The sequence below is a fragment of the Erithacus rubecula genome (genome assembly GCF_903797595.1).
Source record: "Erithacus rubecula genome assembly, chromosome: Z".
Taxonomy (NCBI): Eukaryota; Metazoa; Chordata; class Aves; order Passeriformes; family Muscicapidae; genus Erithacus; species Erithacus rubecula.
Genome location: NC_136661.1, coordinates 860169 through 882698, shown reverse-complemented (window position 1 = coordinate 882698; position 22530 = coordinate 860169). Strand labels below are relative to the sequence as shown.

At 41.3% G+C, this 22530-nt stretch overlaps 1 protein-coding gene and 1 long non-coding RNA gene across 5 annotated transcripts; both read right to left on the bottom strand.

The window, feature by feature from the left end:
- Nucleotides 1-119: 119 nt before the first annotated feature.
- On the bottom strand, nucleotides 120-8259 carry LOC306814272. Of its 2 annotated transcripts, XR_013777123.1 has the most exons (4): nucleotides 7922-8259; nucleotides 6191-7088; nucleotides 4354-4502; nucleotides 120-321 (listed from the first exon to the last, which is right to left on the bottom strand). It is a non-coding gene; the product is annotated as an uncharacterized lncRNA (long non-coding RNA). The 2 variants fall into 2 exon arrangements; XR_013777124.1 differs by lacking the exon at nucleotides 7922-8259 and having other exon boundaries at nucleotides 6191-7389.
- An 82-nt stretch (nucleotides 8260-8341) lies between these two features.
- PLIN2 (perilipin 2) lies at nucleotides 8342-21432 on the bottom strand. 3 transcript variants are annotated; one of them, XM_079330174.1, is made up of 9 exons: nucleotides 21286-21430; nucleotides 19220-19277; nucleotides 18944-19139; nucleotides 18173-18255; nucleotides 17395-17680; nucleotides 16893-17077; nucleotides 15996-16130; nucleotides 14973-15263; nucleotides 8342-9578 (listed from the first exon to the last, which is right to left on the bottom strand). In XM_079330174.1, exons 2-9 carry the CDS (start codon nucleotides 19247-19249, stop codon nucleotides 9444-9446), a joined length of 1341 nt encoding a protein of 446 aa, XP_079186300.1. In that variant the 5' UTR covers nucleotides 19250-19277; nucleotides 21286-21430; the 3' UTR covers nucleotides 8342-9443. The 3 variants fall into 3 exon arrangements, with proteins under 3 accessions (XP_079186300.1, XP_079186301.1, XP_079186302.1); XM_079330175.1 differs by lacking the exon at nucleotides 15996-16130 and having other exon boundaries at nucleotides 21286-21431; XM_079330176.1 differs by lacking the exons at nucleotides 8342-9578; nucleotides 15996-16130 and having other exon boundaries at nucleotides 13992-15263; nucleotides 21286-21432.
- Nucleotides 21433-22530: the final 1098 nt, after the last annotated feature.

Sequence of the window (22530 nt, the reverse complement as noted above, 5' to 3'; positions counted from 1 at the left end):
TGGGTTAACACAGTCTTCAAGTACAGAATCCACAACTTCCTTTTCCTTTTTCAGTTTCCTTTTTCTAAGTGTCCACATGCTGTGGACCTTAATAGGAAAGGACAAAAGCATTATGTTAAAATGTTTGCTGTAATACCTATAATGGCAGAGTATGAAGGCAGATAAAAATGCTAGCATAATCACGGATAAAGTGCAAATAACATTAACTGAGAGTAGGTGTTAGAGAAATGTTACAATTCAATAGACTGCCACAACAGGAACAAAATGCTCACCTGAATTTTCTCAGTCGTGTCACTTTTGTTTTGACCATTTTATTTCATCCTGTACGCACATGCAAAACAAAAGTTCAAGTGGGCTACTCTGAAATTATAGTTCATATTTCATAAAAATGAGCATCTATTTCTTACATCCTAACTTAGTTACAAGGAAAAACACCTGCGTAACTGCTTCTTCACAACTTTATATTCAGTTTGTGTGTTGTATTTCTCTAACTAAAATCCTAGGAAAAAATTCAACAGCTAGTACAGGCTTATCAGAATTGCTTACAGCCACTAACCAATCATGTCCATTCTTTCAAAATCTACATACTGAGGCAGTTGCTTCTTATAACCAGCAGCAATAAGTAAGTTACTGTAAGTATCTATCGACAATATGAACTACAAATATATTCAGCAATTCTACAGCACCCAAACCCCTCACTTTTAAAAGACCAGAGAAGAGAATGCTGAAGTACAAGCAGCTGGACCACAGAACCTCTTTTGTCAAAGTGCTTTCATTGACATTTTAAGCATGTAAAAACATAGTAGTATTTTCAGGAAGGCTGGGTGCCTGAATCATGCTGCATTGAAAAGGATCTTCAGAATTTTGATGCATTGTCAAAGAAAAAAAACTACATAGAAATACATTTTTGAAGACTATCACTCAAACAGCAGTAACATTTTATAACCTTTCCTAAACAAGGGCATAGGAGACAGAGAATTACAGAAATCAGAGAAGTTCAGGAGACTTTGACATCTGAAAACTGTATTTTTGAACCTTCCATTGAAAGCAGAGCCTTTAATTACGCTATTCAAAGTCCTGTCAAACCAAGTCTTGAGTATTTCCAGGAACTGAGATTCCACTTCTGATGGCAACCTTTTTCAGTTTAATTGTTCTTACAAGAGATTTTTTTAAATCTAGATGAGTTTTTTCCCTAAACACCTTGGGCCTATTGCCCTGTCTTGTCAGGACATATTCTTGTGAAGAGTACCTCCATGTTCTCTACAACTACTTTTTAGATACTAAAACTCTGATTAAATCCCTAGCATTGCATTTTTCAAGCTAAACAAACTGAATTTCTTCAGCTTTTATTTACACATTTCACACTCTGCAACCCTCTATCCATTGCAATCTTCTGCTAGCATCTCTCCCATCTTTGACTCCCAACCTCCCAACTGAACACAGTATTCTACATGGGGCATTAGAATTGCCAGCCCCAGCCAGCAATTAAGTACCACACAGCTGTCCACTCACTTCCCACCTCCTCACCCTTGGTGGAAGAATCTGAAAAATGGTAAAATTTATGGGCTGAGGTAAGAGCAGTTTAATAACCGAAATAAAAATACTGTAACACAAATGGTAAAGGAGAAAGAGAGAAAATAATAAAACTGAATAAAAATGGGTGATGCATAATACAATTGCCCACCATCTGCTGACCAGTGCTCATTCCATACAACATGGTATGCTGCTGGTCCATTACCAGGACACACTGTTGACTCATGCTCAGCTTATGGCCCCACAGTACTTGCACTTCTGATTCTTATCAGAGCTACTCCCCAGCTATCACCCACAAACTTGTACTGCTGCTGGGGACTATTCTCTCCCAGGTGCAGGACCTCACACTGGCCTTTGTTAAACCCCACACAATTTTTGTTCTCCAAGTCTCCAGACCCAACAAGACTCTCTGTGAAATGTTTCCCCACTGCAGTGTATCTTACTTCCTCATAGTTTGGCACATCTGCAAGTTTGATGGGTTTGTATTCAAGCCTGTCATATATATTCCTTAAGAAGACACAGCACTAGCCTCATAGGAACTCCACTCATACACCAGTTAAGACTTTGAGGCACTATCACCCTTTGGGCTCACTTCTTTAACTGGCCTTTTATCTTTCCAAATATGTCAGATTTGTTCTGAAACAACCTCAGGTAAGTATCCCTGTACTCTTGAATGAAAGCAATTAAACCTTTGCTTTATCCTCTTTTGCTATCAGTGTTTTGTTGCTGCTTTCACCCATTGCTTCTTGGCAAAGAGACTGGGCTACTGATCTTTGCCATGCATCCTGAGGCAAAGTACATACTGCATAATAATTCCAAAATTACGTAGTGGCTTTCCTAGCTACATCACTGCACACCCAAGAAATTTTTCTGCATTTGTGTATTGGAGTCAGTTCCCTCTTCTATATTCCATATGCTGCTACACTGTCTTAGGCTGAATCCCTATTGCACCAGTTTCTTTTCTGACTTAAGGAGATGGATCACACATGAGCTTCAGCAAGGATCTCTGAAAGTATTCTATCACTCATGAGCTTTCCTGCTTTCCACAAGATGCCTTCTACAGTTGCCCAGGCCAGTAGAAATACACTCTAATTATAAGGCCAGTGTTATCAGTTTCTTCTTGTCTTCCTCACATTCCTTTGGATTTAAAGTTTTACAGTCTTGACTGCAGTGACCATAAGAGCCCTGTAACATCTCCAGAGAAAAAGTTTCTCTCATTTACATGCAGTGAGCTCAAAAGAGTACTGCTCCTACTCAGCATACTCAGTGATTGCATTACAAAGTCATCTTCTAGGTACTCCCATTTCCTACATCATTAACGCACCACTGAACTACTTTCCCAGCAAATACCAGGGTAAGCTGAAGTCCTCTGTAAGAATCAGGGCTAGCAGAAACATACTATGAGGTGTACATCTCTGGATGCTAAACCCTCATCCAAAGGCATGAAACATTACTGGTCATCCTCTATACTACATGCTATAGTATATACTATCCTATAGCATACTACGTGCGCTGACACTGCTCTTTTACCTACTGCAACCCCTTGCCCTTTTCTGCCATATACTGAACAACCCCCAACTGTCCATAACAGTGCTCCAGTTATGTAACTACCCCACACAAATTCTGTAAATTCCACTGACACATAACACTCCGCTTGGAGAGAAAGTTCCAACTCTTGACACCTCTCAAGTTGGGAGTGTCTGCCATAAACATGAGCTAAGAATAGCATACTTTTGGTGAGATAATTAAGGTTTAAGTAAATAGAATATGTCTCACAGGCAATAAACAAAATCAAAGGTTTCATCCTGACAATGTTATATTTTAGGATATGACCCTTCAAAAGAAATCGTACTACTATGCATGTAGAATTCCCTATTTCTATGCCTAAGTAACATATATCATCTCCTAAATGATTAATTTCTTTATGCTTCACAAAAGATCTACAAGCAGTAGAACTGTTGATGAAGGAAGGTAAAGGGAGGAGCTCAGCACAATGAGTTCTGTGACATAAAGTATATACAGACTTTCTAAATTCTTTTAAAACACATATTGTTGGGGGTTGAGTGTTTTTCTGTTACTGTGTCAATTGAAAGAATTTTTCCCATTATCATGCCAATGGAGCTGGCCGGGCTACACCCAGGATATCTGATGAGTCCAAACAAAAGGGGTGGGGGGGAACGGCTCCCAGAGGGGCCTCTGAGGCTTCCGAGAGGGCACTCGTGTTTCCGGCGAGCTGGGAGGAGGACGCCTGGGATCGTTCAGCCACGCGGTGGAGCACAGGAGAGCCAGACCCTCTGCGACCACCTGCCCTGCATCAGCCCCGTTCCAGCCTCCTGCCTCTGCGGACACAGCTGATCACCCGCACACACACAGTGAGTGAGGAGCCGCCGCTCCAGCCCATTCCCGCCTGGGACCGGCGTGGCCGCTGCCACCCCTCCCCCCCCCCCTTCCTGCCTCCGTTCCCGCCTGCCCTTCAGCAGATCCGGGCTGTGGACTAAGCACAGAAACAGCGTGCTTGCATCTAAAGGGACTGACACCGAGTTATCTATTCTGTTCTGTTAGCAATTTTAACTGTTATTGTTCTCTGCTTGTACAGTTAGATATATTAGTAAAAGAGCTGTTATTCCCACCCCCTTATCTCTGCCTCAGAGTCCTTGATTCAAACAATTATAATACTTGGCGGGGGGGGTGGAACCAAAGTCTCTATTCCAAAGGGAAACTTCTGCTCTTACCGGCAGACACCTGTCCTTTCAAACCAGGACACATATACATAAGTCAGCTTTTATGAGAAGACTCAATTCCTTTCAATGCACTACTTACCCTGCTCTTTTCCTGTATTCTTTCAAAAGAAAGTCTTTCTGTTGAAGCATTTGCAGCAGTTTACTGTACGCAACACTGTGTCTTGCTTTTAGCTATGGACATATCCTTAGGTCGCCATGTTACAGCATCAGCAGAAGGTATACCAGTGTCTAAACAGAAGTCAGGATTTGGATTAAATTATTTGCTTTTAACAAATGAGTCAACTTCCTAATCTATCTAGATCAAACTGCAATAATGACAAATCAAGATGCTCATTTTTACCTGGACGGAAATATAGCATGCAGTGTACTGCCTCTTTTGCCCGTTTCTTCTGTTGTATACATCTTCATTCCCTCGCACTCACTCCCTCCCTTTCTGTATTCTTTAGGTTACAATAATACAAGATGCCTGAAACAGACATATCTGATTCTTCAAAATTCCTCAAGCTCTGGAAAAGAAAAAGAGTGTAGCCATCCAATTCTTTTGAACCAAACCATTGCTTGTGTGGGTAATGGTGCAGAGCACTGCACAGGTGAACCTTGGAACAAGACCCATAAAGCCATAGAGAGCAAAACCATCTGCACTGTTCTACCAGTAGTAGCTCTATGAAAATGCACAGAACCCTGTGAAAGGCTCTGACTTGAGCATCCAACTAAGAAGTCCTTAAAGCCCCTGTCATATATTAAAGACTTGACAGATTAACAGACATAACAAATGCAGTATTTATACTGTCCCATACAGCTTACCTACAGAGAGATTTTTCATGTCCTCAGTCATTACCTATCTTGCAAAATAGCAGATCATGTGAACAAACTTAACACCACCAGGACAAAGCAGTGCAGAAGGGGTAATTCGTGGAAGATCTATATCTATTTCCTTTTGCTTCAAGAAAAGTACAATAATTTTAAACACAATACTAATCTAAGAAGTAAAGCTATCAAATACTTGCATACCAAAATTCTGCAGATTACCCACTAGCAAGCCTGATGCAAAGCTAATGACTTGCCACCACAGCTGACACCTACTGTAGTCAGCAGAAGAGAATAAAACTTTTTTCAAAGTTCTCAACACTGACCTAGTTAAGAAGACGGTTTCAATGCAAAGATTGAAATCAGTGTTGGATAAATGTTAAAAAATAATGCCCTCCTCATTCCTAACTGGTAATCCCTACCTTTGAAAACACATTTATATTTTCTTTCATATTTTCTACTAAAGTCATGAATCGGTGTACTTTAACATTATGTAAAGATACTGCATCTTTAGTTTTACCTTACCCACTATTACTAAAATACTAAAGTGTTGAAAAACATAAAGATAAGATTTTTAAAACAATAATTAAAACAAAGGCAGCATAAGAAAGCAACATAATAACCAATGATACCTGAAGGAATCAGTTTTGCTTTGTATTTAAAAAGCTTACTTACATTTTAGCCCCTTTCCCAATATACAAGAAGATACTACTAATTTTTTTCATGTATGTGAATCAGCTTTCACAATAATAAACACTTTCCCAGGCAACTTATACAAACACCCCTCAAGCTGAAGGAAGTTACTCTCACCCAGGGCTAACAGACACTCTATACTTTCATTTATTCAAATACTGTTACTTAAAAGTAAGCCAAAGCAGTTTTAGGACCCAACCAGGCCTCTGTCTTCTAAATCCCCCAATGCCAGTATCTTTTCTTCAAGAAAGTCCAAGACAAACAATATGGAAGAACATACTTCCATATAGTAGGCAAAACTGAATTCTTTGATAAAAGAATTCCTTATTTAAAACTCTGATATAAAACAGTTTCCTCAAAGAAATAACGTCACAGAAACCTGTAGAGCATCAACTTCCACTTTTCATAATACTCACTGAAATTTCTCTTAGCCAGATCCAGCAGGGCTTCCTAAATCTAGGACTTGGTAGTTTTCTCCATCCAAATTGTCTTTCCATTTAAAAAGGATGAGGAAGAAAGAAAAAAACATAAGTCATGTCAAAACACATTAAAATATTCAGATACCTAATTAACCATTGCAAAAACAAGAGTAAGACACAGATTTCTTATTGATGGCAAGTCAGAAAATGAGGAACATAGACTCTACACCAAAAAAAGATAAAAGTTTGTTAAATGACAATGTTTTCTTTCCATAAATTAATTATAGATTATTTCAGAGAGAGATTTGTCTGCAGCTCTTTCTAACTTGGGACAAGGGAAGACGGAAAAAGAGAGACCAGAACCCTGACCATTTTCATATTGCTCATCTTCCTACTGCCAAGTCTTCAAACGCATAAGCTGGAACAGCTCTGTTATACATAGGAAACCATTAAGAACACAGAGCTCTTGCCACATTGAAGGTCTTGGCAACAATCCATAAAAGGCAAGTGTTATTTTCTGTTTGGTCATAAAGAATGGGACAGGTAGATTATTTATCAGCTATTAAAATTTATATCAAAGTTGCTAAGTAGCAGATAGTAACAGAAACAACTAATTAAGGCAAGGTTTCAGACTGATCAAAGAGGATTGACTGAGTTATGATCAAAAGGAAACAAATTCTCTGATTGCTCTTGTTTCAAAGTATTCCCCAATAAGCCACTTCCTTCCCCTCCAGCAACTGTATACAAAATATTCTTAATTAAGACCATAGCAGTAACCTAACCTCATAAGCCAAGCACTTACTTGAAAACTTGTCTTGCGTGGTGTTTATTCAGCTTAGTAAACAAGAAGCGGACAACAGAAAACCCTCTGCCATTTGGTTTAGCACACATAGCCCTAATACACAAATGAACAGACACATCAGAAGTAGTTATGGTGACAAATTAACAGAACACTTTTACTGTCTGCTAAAGACTGCAAATAGTATTATGTTACAGAGTAATTAATTGCTTTATTTCCCATGTAAAAAAAGTCTGCACCTTTCATCCTACTTAACACAGGTGAAATCTAGGGATGCAACAAAAACAGTGAGGCCAGCAGGTCTAAGGTGGTGATTCTGCCCCTCTGTTCTGTTCTTGTGAGACCCCTACCTGAAGCACTGCATTCAGTTCTGACGCCCCCAACAAAACAAGGGCATGGCGCTATTTTTGGGGAAAAACCTTTTCGGTGCCAGTAGTGAGGCACTGAAACAGGCTGCCCACGGAGGATGCACATACCCCGACCGTGACAGTGTTTAAAGCCACGCGGGTAAGGCCTTGAGCAACCTAGTCTAGTGGGATATGTCCCAGCCCACGGGAAACGGGGATACTGGACCGGAATTCTGTGTGATCCATTCCAGCCCCCTAACAATCTACGACGCTACGAAACAATTCGGCAAAGGGAGTTATCTTTCAAGGCACATTTTTTTAAAGCACGCCCCTAACATCGCCTTCCCCACAGGACCGTGCGAGTGAGCAGGAGTTCTCACCATTCCTGGGTTTCATCAAACAGTCTGAGACAGCGTGGGCCGTGGCGGCACTGCGGCCATTTCCCGGGCGCTGTATGTGTCCAGAGGCACCGAGCCCCTCGGCGGCCATGGCGAGACGCTCCCGCCTCCGCTCCCGAGCGAGACCCGGGGCCCCGCTCGGACCCCCCGCCTCCGCCCTCCCCCGGATCTCCCTAGCACTAACCTCCCTAGTCTTACGCCTTCGTGCCATTTCGGATGGAAGCGCAAGGCCAGCAAACAGAGTTAGAAATGATCGCGCTCCCACTTGGCAGCTCTGGGCAGCGGGCAAGCAGCCAGCCGCGACAACCCCGCCATCTTCCCGAGCCCGCCAAAAACTCCGGCGCGCGAGCCAGCCCACATCACTCGCCTACCCTCGCGAGACTTCCCGCCCGCCCCCGGCGCCCGAAGACGAGGCGAGCCGGCAGAGCTGCCTCACGGGAGGTGTAGTCCCGGTGCTGATGTTCCTTCAGGAGGCCCTGCCATTTAAATAGGGTTTCTGTAATCGCATTGCAGAATTTTCGTGGTGGGGAGGAAGAGGAAACAACAAAAAAAAAAAACCCCACCCAAACCCTAACAAGAAAAACTCCCACCGGCAAGCGGGCTGTGCGGTTCAAACTTTTATTCCAAGGCATTTCATGACCAGACTTCCAGGCCCTCACAGCCACATCACCCAGCCGCAGCTCCCGGGACTGCGCTGCAGTCACACCGATGACACGGAGAGGTCTCTGCGGTAGCAGATCGGCCTGGTCCTCGCAAAGAAATGTTAACAAGTCTGCCTGAAGTCCCGTTCCCACCCTCCCCAACTCCTAGAGAAGTTACTGTGCGCAAGCAAATACAGACTCACCAGCCCTTACCAAATAACTGATTGAGATTTATTAAAACGTTTTTTAAAAATCACTGTTGCCAGAACTCTCCTTACATTCTATTCCCTTTTCCCAATTTTTTTTTTTTTTTTTTTTTTGGTCCAAAGTCTTTATCTCTTTACTCCCTATTTCTCCTTTCTTTTTACAGTCTCTTTCCCTTTCTTACTTAAATGCTATCCTCATACCCAAAACACTTCAATATTGAATCATTTACTCCTCTTTAGTCTCGAGCACCACATCTGATAGCATCATGATGGTCAAAATATTTGCACACAGAAGGCATGTGGAAAGAAAGGAAATATTTTTGTGCATAAAGCACTCTTGCCAAAGGAAAGCCCTCAGCATCTAAGCTCTGTAGGTGCAGAGCCTAACAAAAGAACCTGAGAAAATCTGAGATTAGACAAAGTCTCTTACCCCTTCCAGCAGCGAAGAGGTAGATGCAGCACTGCTTTTCCCATAGACTGAAAGGGGAAATGTTGTGGGCAAATACTCATCAACTCCTTTTGTTGGCAGCCCTTTATGCAAAGCACTGGGGTGTTCTCATGGTTGCTACCAGCAGGAGAACAAATCATCAACAAAGATCAGATTAGTTGGATACACTGGTTAGGCTATACCTGGCTTGTAAAATGAGAGCCTGACACCCATGCTAACCAATTAATGTACCATGCAGTCCTTCCATTGAAAAACCCAGATTTTTGATGCAGCTAAGTGAAACAGTACTGATTAAAAAAAAAAAAAATATCCCCATAATCCCTAAACTAGGCAGGTTCATCTTTTAAAAGGAGAAATCTAAATTAATCATGGCAAAGGTACATTGTATCAAAAAGACGTGTTTATGCTTCTCTATTCAGCTCTTTGCCCTGTAGTGTAAGGGCCATTTGTGCGTGAAAAGTCCTGTTGATCCTCTTCATCCAGATCCAAAATGTCTGGGACATCATCTGACTCTGAAGACAGGTCTGTAATAGTGAAATCTGGAACCTGTGTAGGAATGAAACTTCAATCAATTTAAAAGCAAAACGAAACAAAATTGTGCAGTACTCCTTCACTAAAGACAAGACACAAAGATGTTCAGCACCTCTAGAAACCAGACCAAACATCTGGATTACAGAGTGAAATATGCTGAGACTCATAGGAAAAATGAACCATTAAGACAGATCAAATACTACACAAGACTGAAATCAGTAGCTTAGGAGGTAGGATTTTATAGTAGAGATGGAAAAGAGCTGAACGTAGTGGACTGAATTTAGTGAAACTAAGAAATGAGAAATAAGAAATTTTGCCTTTCTTCTTTTCACAGAAGCAATGGACTATACAAAGTAATCTGCCCTGAGGAGATTGATATAGATGTCTGTGTTGCTCTGCCCACCTACTGCATCAGGCCTTTTCTGATTGAACAAATACCTGGAACTACAATCTCCCTTTGGCCTCTGTTTTAACTGCATGTATAGTATTCTGTACTGCTAAGCAGCACAGGGCTTCAGAAATTGCCAGAGAGACATCAGTGGATGGATGGATGTTACAGACTTCTAAAAATGTTGGCTAAGACACTTAGGAGCTTAAGTCCCAACCTTTAAGTCCCCTTAGTAGGACTTAGATTACTTAGGCACTTCTGCAAAATGGGATAAAATTAAGTAATTTACTAGTAATTTTTTTTTCCATGTGAAAAATGCATCTGCAATATGATTTATGGTTAGTTTTAATGTTAGTGATGTGACATACTTGGAGCCAGACACAGTATCAGCAAATAACTACTGCTGTGTTTTGACAGGACTTTGGTTCTGCATGTTCAAAGCAACAGCAGCTTGTAGGCATTTGTGTAACTTAAGCTCAGCACTGACTGAAGTGGCATTTTTGATGCATTGCCTAACTGCAAAACACCTTGTGACACACTTTAATGAAAGACAGTAAGCAAGTAAAATCTATGCTTTGCCTGCTATAAAGACAGGTGAGAAGGGCAGACCATATCAAATACAGGGACTACTGCTTTAGTTACCAGGTTGTACAGAATACAAAAGCACTGCAAGTTTTTTACTGGTCTTACAGACCAGTCATTGTACTGTAACCATTGGACACCAGAGATCTTTGAAATACTAATTATTTATTAAAACTGATCTTTGGAAGGCTTAAGCAGACACCACTGTGAATACCATGAACTGTGTGGACCACTTTGAAAACTTCAGCTTGATCAAAGTAGGATCAGCAACTTCTGTTTCCCAAAAGATCAAAAGGCACTAGAAATGCAGGAAACACATCTTTCTACCAGCAAGTATAATCCTTCATCTTTCTGCTTATGGCAGTTTTCCTAAAACTCTCATAAAACTTAGAGAAAGCAACAAGTTTCCCCATTACCAGCACATGATCTTCTATTTCATACTGCAGTACAAATACACCTATCCTAACAAGACTATGTAGTCCATATGCAGTTTTTAAGAACATGCCCAAACAGATCATTGTATGTATTTACACTGACCAGGAGATGGCCGTGTTCAGTAAGTGTCTGACCAGTAAGGATTTTCAGTATCATAGATTTAAGAAGTTTTTATTACTTTTATCCATTTTGTTCTTAGTGACAGAGTAATTGCTCAAATTTATGTTGTCTTCATCTCCTTAATGCATGCAGTAGAAGAACCTGCATCCTTTAATGTAATAAGATTTTGACAGCCATGACAGAACTTAAAATTGGAGTGTATCTCAGTATGAGTAAAACAGACTGGATGTCAGTTTGATTCAGCTCAGTTTTGACTGTGCTAAATTGTATTAGGATCACATTTTTTGCCATCTGCTTGTAATTTGGCTTTGACCAATGCTGTAAATATGTTTGCAAAGCTTGCATAACATATGGGGCTATTTAAAAATGCTAATATTGAAAGCTTTTCTAAAAAACTATTATCAGCAATGACAGAATAATAGTTGTCTGTTAAATTCACCCAGGAAGTGTCAACTAGCATGAACAATTTTTGAGTGATGTCTAAAAGAGAAGAAGTACTTTTCTTAATTCTAAATAAACCCTAAAAAACCTTGAAAGTTATGATGATGTTAGTATTCTAACCTTTACCATCCCAGGTTTTGTGTGACTAGCAGCCTTTTACATTCTTCCATTTAATCTAGTTTACCTGCCTTGCTGAAAATAGTTGAATCTACTTGCTTTCATTTTCAACACATCTGGTCTTACCTTTTTTAAAAGGTTTCAGAGAAGCCTCACAGTTTTCTAGCCCAACCTATATCCTCAAACATGATTTTAGACTAAGAGGAAGCAAGCTTCTGTGCAGTGCAGCTGAGTTGTTTAATACAGGAAGTTAGAGAGAAACAAGTAAGATGGCAGTATCTCAGTTTTCCCTCTTTTATTTGTGAGGAAGCACATCAGCTTCAGTTGAAAACAGTGGCAAAACAACAAGTAAGACTGGAAGGAAAGCATCATTCTTGCCTCCAGTGGACATATTAATAGTCACTCTCTCTAGCTTTAGCTGCACTAAAGAAAAGTCCCAAGTTCTGTCTGTAGAGCTGCAGTTAGCCTGGAGTGTGGAATACCCACGCAAATACAGCTGGAAATCAATTTAAACATTCAAAGCTCTCCTTATTAGCAGAGTCTAATAATCTTAATCAGAGAACTTTATTCTATATTAAAAAAATCAGGAACATACCAATTTGCTATTACTTAGCTGTCTCTTCCATTAGGGAAGAGTTCCTAATTCTGATGGGGGGGGGAGGGGGAGGTTGTGTGTGTGTGTGGACAGAAACTTAAAAACATTTTGCAAAACAGCATCCAACAAAACAAGCACCTATGATAACAGCATGACAGAGGAGTCCAACCATTAGGTAAGCATTTAACCAGGTCTTGCTCTGTTTGCAGCCACCAGCTGTAGGTCAGCTGCCAGAATTCCAAGTAACTTTTGAACACAAGCCACCCAACACGGCATGGTAAGAAAGAAGTGCTTTGAAGGTCTAGGCTGGTAAAAAATTTTCCTTGCTTTCTACTTCATCTGCTTGCTGATATTTAGTAAAGCTGGACAGCCATGAAAGAATACAAACCAGTAACACAAGACAGAACAGACACAATGTATTGCTCCTGCAGTAATGCTAGATGATGCTGTTTATTTCTCAGTCCTCAAATGACATTGAAAATTTCGAGTGTCTTACTTGATTGATCACCTCAGGATGAAGTCCCAGAGCACTGAGACTTTAAAAAACACACAGAAAAAGGGAATTTCTTTCTTTGAATAGCCCACTGCTTCCACACCTAATTAGTTCCATTCAATTCCTGAGCACATTTACAATAGTGGATGCATTCTGAGAGTATTATTTCAAATGGAGATAAAAAGGATATTCTTGCTGGACCTATACAATAGTAAAGTAAACTTAAAAATAAATTAATTCCTGAAAGTGTCTCCAGAAGTCTTAACTCAGACTCTAGCTGGAAAAGAGTCTCACCATATCATGTTAATTTTACATTAAACACCTGCCTTATATAAAGTGAGTATTAAAAGCACTAAGTTACAGATTCTTTACCTCTAATCCTGTTTTGCTACAGTTTAGTTTAATACTGTGTTTAAAACTGTCTATCTCACACTTCTAGGCCAACCCTCATCTAATAACTAACCCTCTCACACCAGTAGGCTGGACAACATGTAACTTGCTTTAGTGCCTACATCATGTGGAGGTATTTGGTCCATGTAGTGACTATGTGATAAGCTTTCTTTGAACTGCATTTGTGCCTAACACTATTTGGTGACTTCCTTGAAAACGGTGGCTAACATTGCTATACTAGATGACTGCAACCCAAACTTGTATGGGGCATGCATCAGGGAAAAAGATGGAACTTAACCTGGACAGCCCTAACCCAAGAAAACTTATTTCTTAGTAACTACTTCTTTTCCAGTGGAGTGGTTCACAGGACTTATTGAGAACAATTCCACTGAAGTAGTTGAGTGTTAACATACACTTGTCACTCAAGTTCAAGAGGATAAACACAGTTAAAACTGATGATGCAGCTGAGAAGTAAACATTGTTTATATGGAGTCAGAAGACAAAGCAGGTAGATGGCCATGTCATGCACACTCAACACCTACTGTGAAGGGAAGGAGGGTTCTTTTGTCCATATCCATCTCTTTTCAATATTAGAATATCCAGCAGCTCACAGCTTATATCATCTTTAAAGGTGGCAACAGGAAAGATCAGTAAAAGCAGCACTAAAGCTAAGACTCAGTGGACGGATACACAAAAATTCAAAAGGAAGAAAATGCTGCAGCAGTATCTTATCTATCTGACAATACATACACAAACATTTTCAACTAACATCTACTTCATTTGGATGTCAAACTTGTTTTCTGTTGGACCCAGTTTGAGGGAGTCACAGAAGAGCAAGTTAGATTGTTTTAAAACAAAGGAGACAAGTTTAGGCTGCTAAAGCATTTATTACTAACATACAAAAATGAGTTACAAAATGATAGCTACAAAAACACACACAACAGCAGGCACCTGGTACAAACAGCATGAATCTTGCCTTTATACTATATATTAAAAATGTGTTGATAATTATTCAGTCAGTCACTGGAACAGTGTTCACAAATCATCTTGATGATGCTCTTACTCATGGTTTAGTTTTTAGGTAGTCCTGCAAGAAGCAGGAGTCAAACTTGATGATGCTTATGGGTCCATTCCAGCTTGAGATATTCTACGATTCTTTGGTAAAGTTACTGTGTTATACAATAGTTAAGTTTATACAGTTAACACTGTCACATTCAGAAACCCTGCTTTCAGCTTTGGCATTCTGCGCTCACAGAACTTTTGTCATGAATGATGTAGCGATAGAATCTGAGATAGATGCATAATTATCAAATATGTGATCAGCAAACATACTATTTAAGTGTAATAGCTAGATTGTAGAGTTTTAAAAGCATATAAGGCTGCTACATCATTCTGGTAGAGATTAAGCAACAAATCAAAGGCTTTCAGTGATGGTGGGTTCACTCAGACTAATGGTATTAATACCACTGAAGCACAATGAGGTGCTTGACAAACAAATAGGGCATCTTAACAAATATCAGCTGCCAATACTCAGGCACTTGAGTCTAGTTTAAGTTTTTAAGTGTGGCTTAACTACACAGGACAATACAGCCCATGCATATGTGTCCTGGCCTGTAGATTCCCCTATTCCTGTATTTATCTATTGTTCACCAAAACATGGTGAAAATAGATTTTTTTGACAGCTACACTTAGTAAGGCCACTTGTTTGGTCGGCAGAGTATATTCATGCTATGCAGTTTATTCAGCAATGTGTTCAGGCTGTTTGTCTTTCTGGCTGGAACCTTCCTCCCCTTCACCTTTGCTTTCAGCATGCTGAATGCCAAGCAGTTGCGGGTAAAAGGGACCTACCAGCCAGTTGAGTGGTGTGTTGTTAACAAGATAATCCATCACATCATCCAGAGACTCCTTCATTTTCTTCAGCTGTCCTTTGCTAGCTGCAATAAAGCTGTCTGATAATTCTTGGAAGGAGGATGCTGACCGAAAGCTCTGGTAGACATCACCTGCCATTGACCCAACACTGTAAACCTGATCCTGTACATTCTGTGGCAGCCCCTGTAGGCTTGAGACCAGTGTGAGGCAGGTGGTCTGAAGCTGCTGAGTGAGGCTCCGTGCAATAGCTAGAGTTCTTGACTCAATGTGCTAGAAAGAACAAGCATAACAGCACATTAATGTCTTTTTATGACTGTAATTTACGACATTTATGACTGTAATGTATGACATTAGTGGTTTTTTATGACCATAAATTAGTGTCTTTTTAGGACTGCAGCAGCTTTGTGTTGATGAAGATACATAAAGAAGCAAAGAAAAGGGGATGTAAATGAAATAAAGCTATAGCAGATAATAAACCAGGGTTTTAGTCTGAAGCATCAAAGACTAGAAGTACTTGATATTTCTTCAACACTCAAGTACTTTGTGAAAAGAAACTGATAGCTTCTACCCAGTAACAGTCAAGCAGATTCTTGTTCCAACTCTGGATAAGAAGTCACAGCAGGTAAGTAAGTACATGCTAATCAATAACTTATCCCTGAAAGCTATGTGTAGGACTCAGTGAGTCTGTGCCTAAGACAACTGATAAATCATTATTTCTGGTCTGGACACATCACATAAATGGTTTCTAGCTAATCTACATACAGATATCCCAACATGGGTTCACATGCTAAACAGGATGAGCATTTCTCAAGAGAGGAGAATGAATCTCCATAGTGTTTGCAGAAAGTAGGTTCATTTCAAAGAGTCCCCTACTTCTCAGAAGTCACCTGTCCCTTAGCTTCAGCATCCAGCCTCTGTTGCACACTTCAGGGACTGTTAGTTTGCCATTACCTTGATGAGATACAATACATTAATTTCTGGTGTATATTTACATCTATTTACCTCAGCACTATGCAGATCATCACCATCATTTTGGCCTGTATTTTTCTTCCATTCTACCCAGGATTGATATAGCTTTTCCTGAGCACCAAGAAGCTTCTTATTGGCACTATTCACGTTCTTTCTGGCATACTCGATCTGAAATACAGCCAAATAAGAGACCAGACAGTTCCTTTAGGGCTTCTCTTCCTTGACTGTTTTATAACTTTTTAAAATACTTCAGAAATTCAGTATAAGCAACTTGGGTGAGTATAAAAGTGTGTTTAATCTCAAAGAATTGAAAACTGAAAGCAGTTTTAAGATGTCATTTAGTTTTTCCCTCTGCCTCAACTATTTCCACCTCTCCCACTAGCATTCCATAGGAGGAATTGAAAGTGCATAGAAGGCCATTACTATATGTCCAGTTTGTCATGTACATAAAGGTATTTGTCAGGATAAAACTACTGAAGTACCAGAAATGCTCAGAGATAGAAACAGCAAGAGATCAAGTCCCAAAAGAAGTTGAAATTTTACCAATGAAAAGGACTTAAAGGACCAATGTGTTTCTAAATTGCACAATTTTCTTCACGGAATGAAGTATGTGTCAAAACCAGCACTACAAAACAGGGATAAATTTAAGCATGTCACTTCTATTTCTGCAGTGCTTGCAGTTACAGGCAATTGCTCATTAAGCAATTAATTGCTAAGTTCACAGCTTAGCCTGATTTAGAACTCTCTGAATGGTGATGAAAATCTCATAATAGCAAACTATTTGTATTTAATGTAATACACATAATAATGTGTTTATGCATTTAATCAGAGAGCAATCCCAGTTTTCCTCTGACTTTCTGAGCTGTTTTCTTCACTCACAACCAAGGCCAACACATGTGTTTTATGTATCAAGTGAAAGCTTGAACTTACCAGACTAACAGTGTAGTGAAGCTGAGAGATCGTCTCCTGGCTTTTCTGTTTAGCATCTCTAACTTTGTTTAAGGCTTGTTGGTAGGCACGTGTGCGGACCTTTGAAGACAGGGATCCTAGTCTAACATAGTAGCTTGGCTTTTGGACTCCAACTTCAAAGCCTTCAACGTTTGCAGCTTCTTTCTCTACGTATGTAGAAAGGAAGCAGACTGATCACTAGAGGAAAACTTAAGAGGTCTGAGACAGTTTTATCTCCCCAGTAACAGCTGAACACAGGGCTTGTTGAGTAGTCCTTTAGCACCATGATTAGGCTAACACACCACCTTCCAGAAAATCCTTACTTTCATTCCGCTTCCTTGTGAAGATGCTGCTATTACAATCAGCAAGGCAAAAGGCAGTTTGGGAAGCATGCACTCCCTTCCCCACTACCAATAAGCAATAAATGGATGACTTCCCTCCAATATAAGCATTCCAACAAAATCAAACTTTCAGTTGGTCTTACCTAATTCTGCTTCTGTAAGTGGAAGATACTGGTCTACAAGGGTCTCTGATTTTGTGAGAGCACTGTCCACACCACTGCTCACCATCTGCACCACACGACTTCCCAGGACAGTGTTAATGCTGCCATTGACAACTGACTTGGTCATTTCTACGCTGTCTTGCACTGCTTCTTTAGTCTTGCCCACAACTCCAGTGATCGTGTAAGCAACAGTTTCCTTGGCACCAGTCACAGTAGTTGTTACAGCTTCTCTAGCTCCAACAACTACATCCTTGGCATTGGCAACAATCTGCAGTAGGACATACATGGATTTACTAAAAGTATTAACTAGCAAGAGCTACACAATACATTAAATAATAAACTTATGCTGAAGTTTGTATAAATACTGGGTATCTAGAAGAAAATTTGCCCTGAAAAAATATGTACAAGAGATAAATGAACATGACTGCCACACAACTTTCAGCTCAAAAAGCTCCAGTGAATGTAATCTAGGCACTTCACACTAAGAAAGAGACTCAAGTTTTAAAAGACACCCACCAGAGAACTGCACTCATAGAAAGACGTGGTCAAGTGGTGGGCAATTTAAATTTTTTTTTTTTTTTTTAAAAAGCTTAATGGTCTCCCAAAGGCAACAAACAATTCTACAAACAATTGACTTTCTCATTGTTTCCAAGCTGTGCTTCAGGCAGAGCCTTTTGAAATGTGTCTCCCTGTGGAGTGATAATAGAAAAGAAGGGTGCATAGTTCTTCTGCTGAGCATATATAAATGGAAAGAACTTACCTTGTCAGTGGGTTGATTCAGTATAGGCAGTCTCTCTTCAATTTTGTCTAGACCTATACAAGCATAGTTGTTGGCAACTACAACTGTAAAAGAAATTACAGGAGTTAAGTTTCTTTAGTTTTGCCCTAGTAAAACAACTCAAACTGAAAATTCCTCTTGAAAAAGAACTCATGCAACACCCTTGAAGTAGTTTCCTCCTCTTCTCAGTGATAATTGAGGCAGCAAAGCCAAAGAACAAGGTAGATTTACAGTGCCAGAAAAAAAGAATCCTCACTTGCAGGCAAAGAAAATTAATTTGATAAGCAACTGGTAGAAGAGGCTGAGACACCTGGTCCTCTGTCATTCTATGAAACCAGGCTTTTGGGAACAACAGCCTTGCGACACAGCTTCCAAATTTAACCCGTTCTCAGTGTAAGACTGTAGCTTACACTGTAATCAGTGTAAGATGCTACAACAGTAGCATCTGAAAGCAGGTGAAAGGTGAGGAATGTGTTGAGCAAGAGACTGTGCAATCATCTCACATATCAATAGACATTCATCAATTTAGTATTATGAAACCTGGAATCTGCTTTCACTCTGGATTATTACCCCTTTTTTTAAAGTCTCATCAATATGTAATAGATTATGCAACAAGTCAGACAACAGGTTCAGTCAGCCCCACAAAATAGCATTCAAGACCAGTGTGGCCATGTTAAGCCATAAATGCATCTGGATATAAAAAAAATAAGATTAGTTGAACTAAAGTTATCAACAGCTTCATCTTCGCCTTACTTTGTGGTTCCAATTTCTGAATGATAGGCATAGCACTTGTCATGGCTACTGATGTAATCGTCTTCACTCCTTTCTCTGCTATCTCGCATACTGACTTCAGGTAAGGATGGTTATCCTTTGTGGTGCTGTAAGCTGTGGACACCATATCATAGGTGGAGCTCACCAAAGGAAGGTTGGCAACCCTCGATACAATGTTCTGTTTAAAAGAGAAAGGTGTCAGTTGACTGCTATTTTTCTGATCTAGACAAAGAAATTATGAGACTAACTCAGACATACCTGCTGTGGATCAATTGCTGCTAGTGCCATTTTTTTTGAATCCTGAACCTTACACAGCCTGTGAAAGAAGCATATATGAGTTATAGCATTGTATCTGCTTCATCTAAGCACCAAACTTTGAAACCAACCTACCTGTGATCTACTCCCTTTACTGGGATCAGGATGCTCACATTTCATGCATACAGGAATTAGATTTTATTGTAACAATTTACAAATCCAAGATTTGGTTTAGGTAATGCAAGTACAGCATGTGCATGAGACAGGCTTTGAGGTATAGCAGTTCACTGACAAATAACCAGGTGGTGGGATAATTTATTTTTTCTAGAAGAATCTAGAAAAGTCATATCTGCTGAGCCAGGACAAACAAAAGCCAGCCTGCAAATCACTAAAAATCTAGTTTAGAATGTCTGAATGTCATCACCAATAGCATCAGACTAGATCTTCTAGGGAGCCCACCTAAGGCCCACTCTTATGCTTGCTAAGGAGTTAGTACTCCTATGACACAGAGAGCATCGGATTTCCCTACTGCAGAAAATAAATCTCCTTTATCTCAGACTATATTACACATTTCCCACTGAAAAAAATTGCAAACATTGGTCATTCAATAAATCTACAGTACTCAATATGCATTCCAATATTATTCCCATGGAGAAAATACTAACAGCTCTCTCCACAAGAACCTTATAGAAGGGGCAAGGTATTGCAGTACAACATAAGGAGAACATACTGAAGCTCACTGTCATCCTATGCATGAAGTAAATCTGCAAGAAGCACCTTTTCCATTAGTGATTTCACATAATGCTTAAGTTCTAGAAGAATCTGCATGAATAAAGGCAGTAAAAAGGTAAACTAGGAGTCCACCCTCAAAAGGATTGTGGTTTACAAGGCCTTTTGCTAGGCTTGCCAAAGAGCCAGTAGAAGTTTTCTGTTTCATATGAATGACAGCAAAAAAGGAACATGTTAATATTCCATCTGAGATAAAACTTTTCCCCTTTACATAATGGGGAAGGAGAACAAAGGCATCCTGTTAATATTTTGCAGGCATATTTGCACATATTAACATTCACATGCCATAAAGTAATACCTGTAATGAGATTACCCACTACTACTACTGTACAGGAACACACAAGCATGACAAGTAACAGATAATGGTTACAGTGGTAACAAAGAAGTTCTCCTTTCATTTTGCAAGAACTTAAATACCCGCAGGAACATGCTGTGTTTCTTACACAGCATTACAAGCCAGATCACTTGGAGTACAACTGAATTTCACCGTGAACTGCAGAGCATGCTACAGAACAGGAGAAGATGCTAATGGCACAGAATCTGGCCACTGAAGGAAAAAGGGCCATTGCTGTAAGGATGACTCAACATCTGCAATGTGTCTCTTAAGATCCATGCACACAGCACATGCATTTGAATTCTAGTCAATAAACCAGCGCAGTTAGTCTGTGATGTTATTCCTGCTCCTAAAGACAAGGAAGATAACTAGAACCTTGCACAATTTCAGAGACCCTCGAATAGGTTCAGCCCTGGCAAAAGTGGGATCCACTCCCCTGGCGCAGGTGAGTGAGACGCCTGGAATCCAAGTCCAAGCATATTTCAAAGACAGCAAGAGGCACTGGAGAGGAAAGCACACAGGCTGCGTCACAAACCCCATTCCACTCTCCCTGCTCGCTATGGAAAGAAGTTCAAAAAAGCAGATGAGCGATGGCGGTGAGCCGCGCACACCAGCCGCGGCGCCGGCTCCGGCTCGCCGCAGTACCCAAAGCAGGAAGGCGCACCGCTTTCCCAAGCACCTCCACGGGCGGCTTCCGGGACGGGGCATTCCGACAGCGCTCCCGGGGGCCAGCGAGGCTCCCGGGACTCTCTGGTCCCGGGCGAACCTCGGCCAGCGCACCGAAACACGCCAGGCCGCGGGACCGGGGGCAGCGGGCGGTCATCGCCTCACACGGGGCCGCACCCCCGCCCGCTCCACCGCCGGGCTCCACCATATTGCGGAGTCAGACCCGCGGGGCGGGCAGGCCCCGAGAGCTGCACCGCAGCACCGAGGCGGCCGTACTCACCCAGGAGGAGGAGCCGGAGCTGCCGCCGATGGGGCACGGGCAGGGTCGCGGGCACGGGCGCCGCCGCCGCTGAGTGGAGAGCACCGGGCTCGCCCCGCTACTTATGGGGCGTCACCGGCGGCGCGCGTCACCGGCGGCGCGGGGCGGGGCCCGGCACGCACGGGGCGCGACGGCGGTCAGCGGGAGGGCACGGCCCCGCGCCGGCCGAACGGCCCGCAGCCAGCGCTCCTGCACGGGCAGGTCAGGGCGGCGAGGATAGGCCGCGTTGGGAGGGACTCACAAGGGTCACCGCGTCCAGCTGCTGGCCCTGCACATCCGACAGTCACACCGTGTGCCGGAGAGCACTGTCCAAACGGTTTCTGAACTCTGTCACGCTGGTGCTGTGGCCTGTTCCCTGGGGAGCAGGGAACTTCCCATGTCCAGCCACCCTATGGGTGAAGAACCTTCTTCTAATATTAAACCTAAGTCTCCCCTGACAGCAGAGCAGAATAAATGCAACAAACAAGAATTTTTTTACTTCAGATTTTTTGCACCGCTGCTAGCATGCATACCAAACGTTTACACGTATTCTGTTCATCACATTATTGAGAGCTCTCTTAGTTTCTTTTGCTGGTCATGTGGCTTCTCAAGTGCAAACTATTCAGCGTGCCCATGACTACCACAAAATTAATTAAGGCCTTTGTCAGGAGTTTCTCCACTGGGAATTCTAGACTGTTCCAGGGATTTATTTACTAAGAAGTAGCACCATTATTTGTAGTACAGAAACACCCAAGACTCGCACAGCTCAGTAACACACTGCTAGAATGCAGTAACTAGAGATAGTACCAACCCCTTTACAGTCCTTGGCAGGCTAAGAATGTAAACTGTGGTTATGTTTTTCTTCACAATTAGATGCCATTTTGTACTTTATAAACTTAGAGGGGCTTATCTGAAGTTTTGAAAATCTGCAACCTTGTCTCTTGAGAACTTTGCTTTTGTTACAGGAAGAAGGCAGGGGAAGGAAGGGGAAGAGGATGTCATTACATCCTGGGTTGACCAAATTCCTCAAATATCATAAAACAGAGAGAGCAGTGGCATGGTACTTGTCAAGACTGATGAAGAGGAAGGCATAGGAGCATCAAGAAAAACAGTAGTAACAGATAACACAAAATCATGACACACCAGCCTTTGTTAAGAGAGGAAGGCAAAAATAGTATACGCTACCCTTCTCTTCCATGACACCAGGGCAGGTGTTTAAAGTCATGT

What these genes read in the sequence shown, in the direction of transcription:
- PLIN2 (XM_079330174.1), bottom strand. Translation starts at nt 19,249, where the DNA reads ATGGCACTAGCAGCAATTGATCCACAGCAG. An exon ending in CAGCAATTGATCCACAGCAG is followed by an intron (nt 19,140 to 19,219) that starts GTATGTCTGAGT and finishes TCTTTTAAACAG; the next exon opens with AACATTGTATCGAGGGTTGC. An exon ending in ACTTACAGAAGCAGAATTAG is followed by an intron (nt 17,078 to 17,394) that starts GTAAGACCAACT and finishes CTACATACGTAG; the next exon opens with AGAAAGAAGCTGCAAACGTT.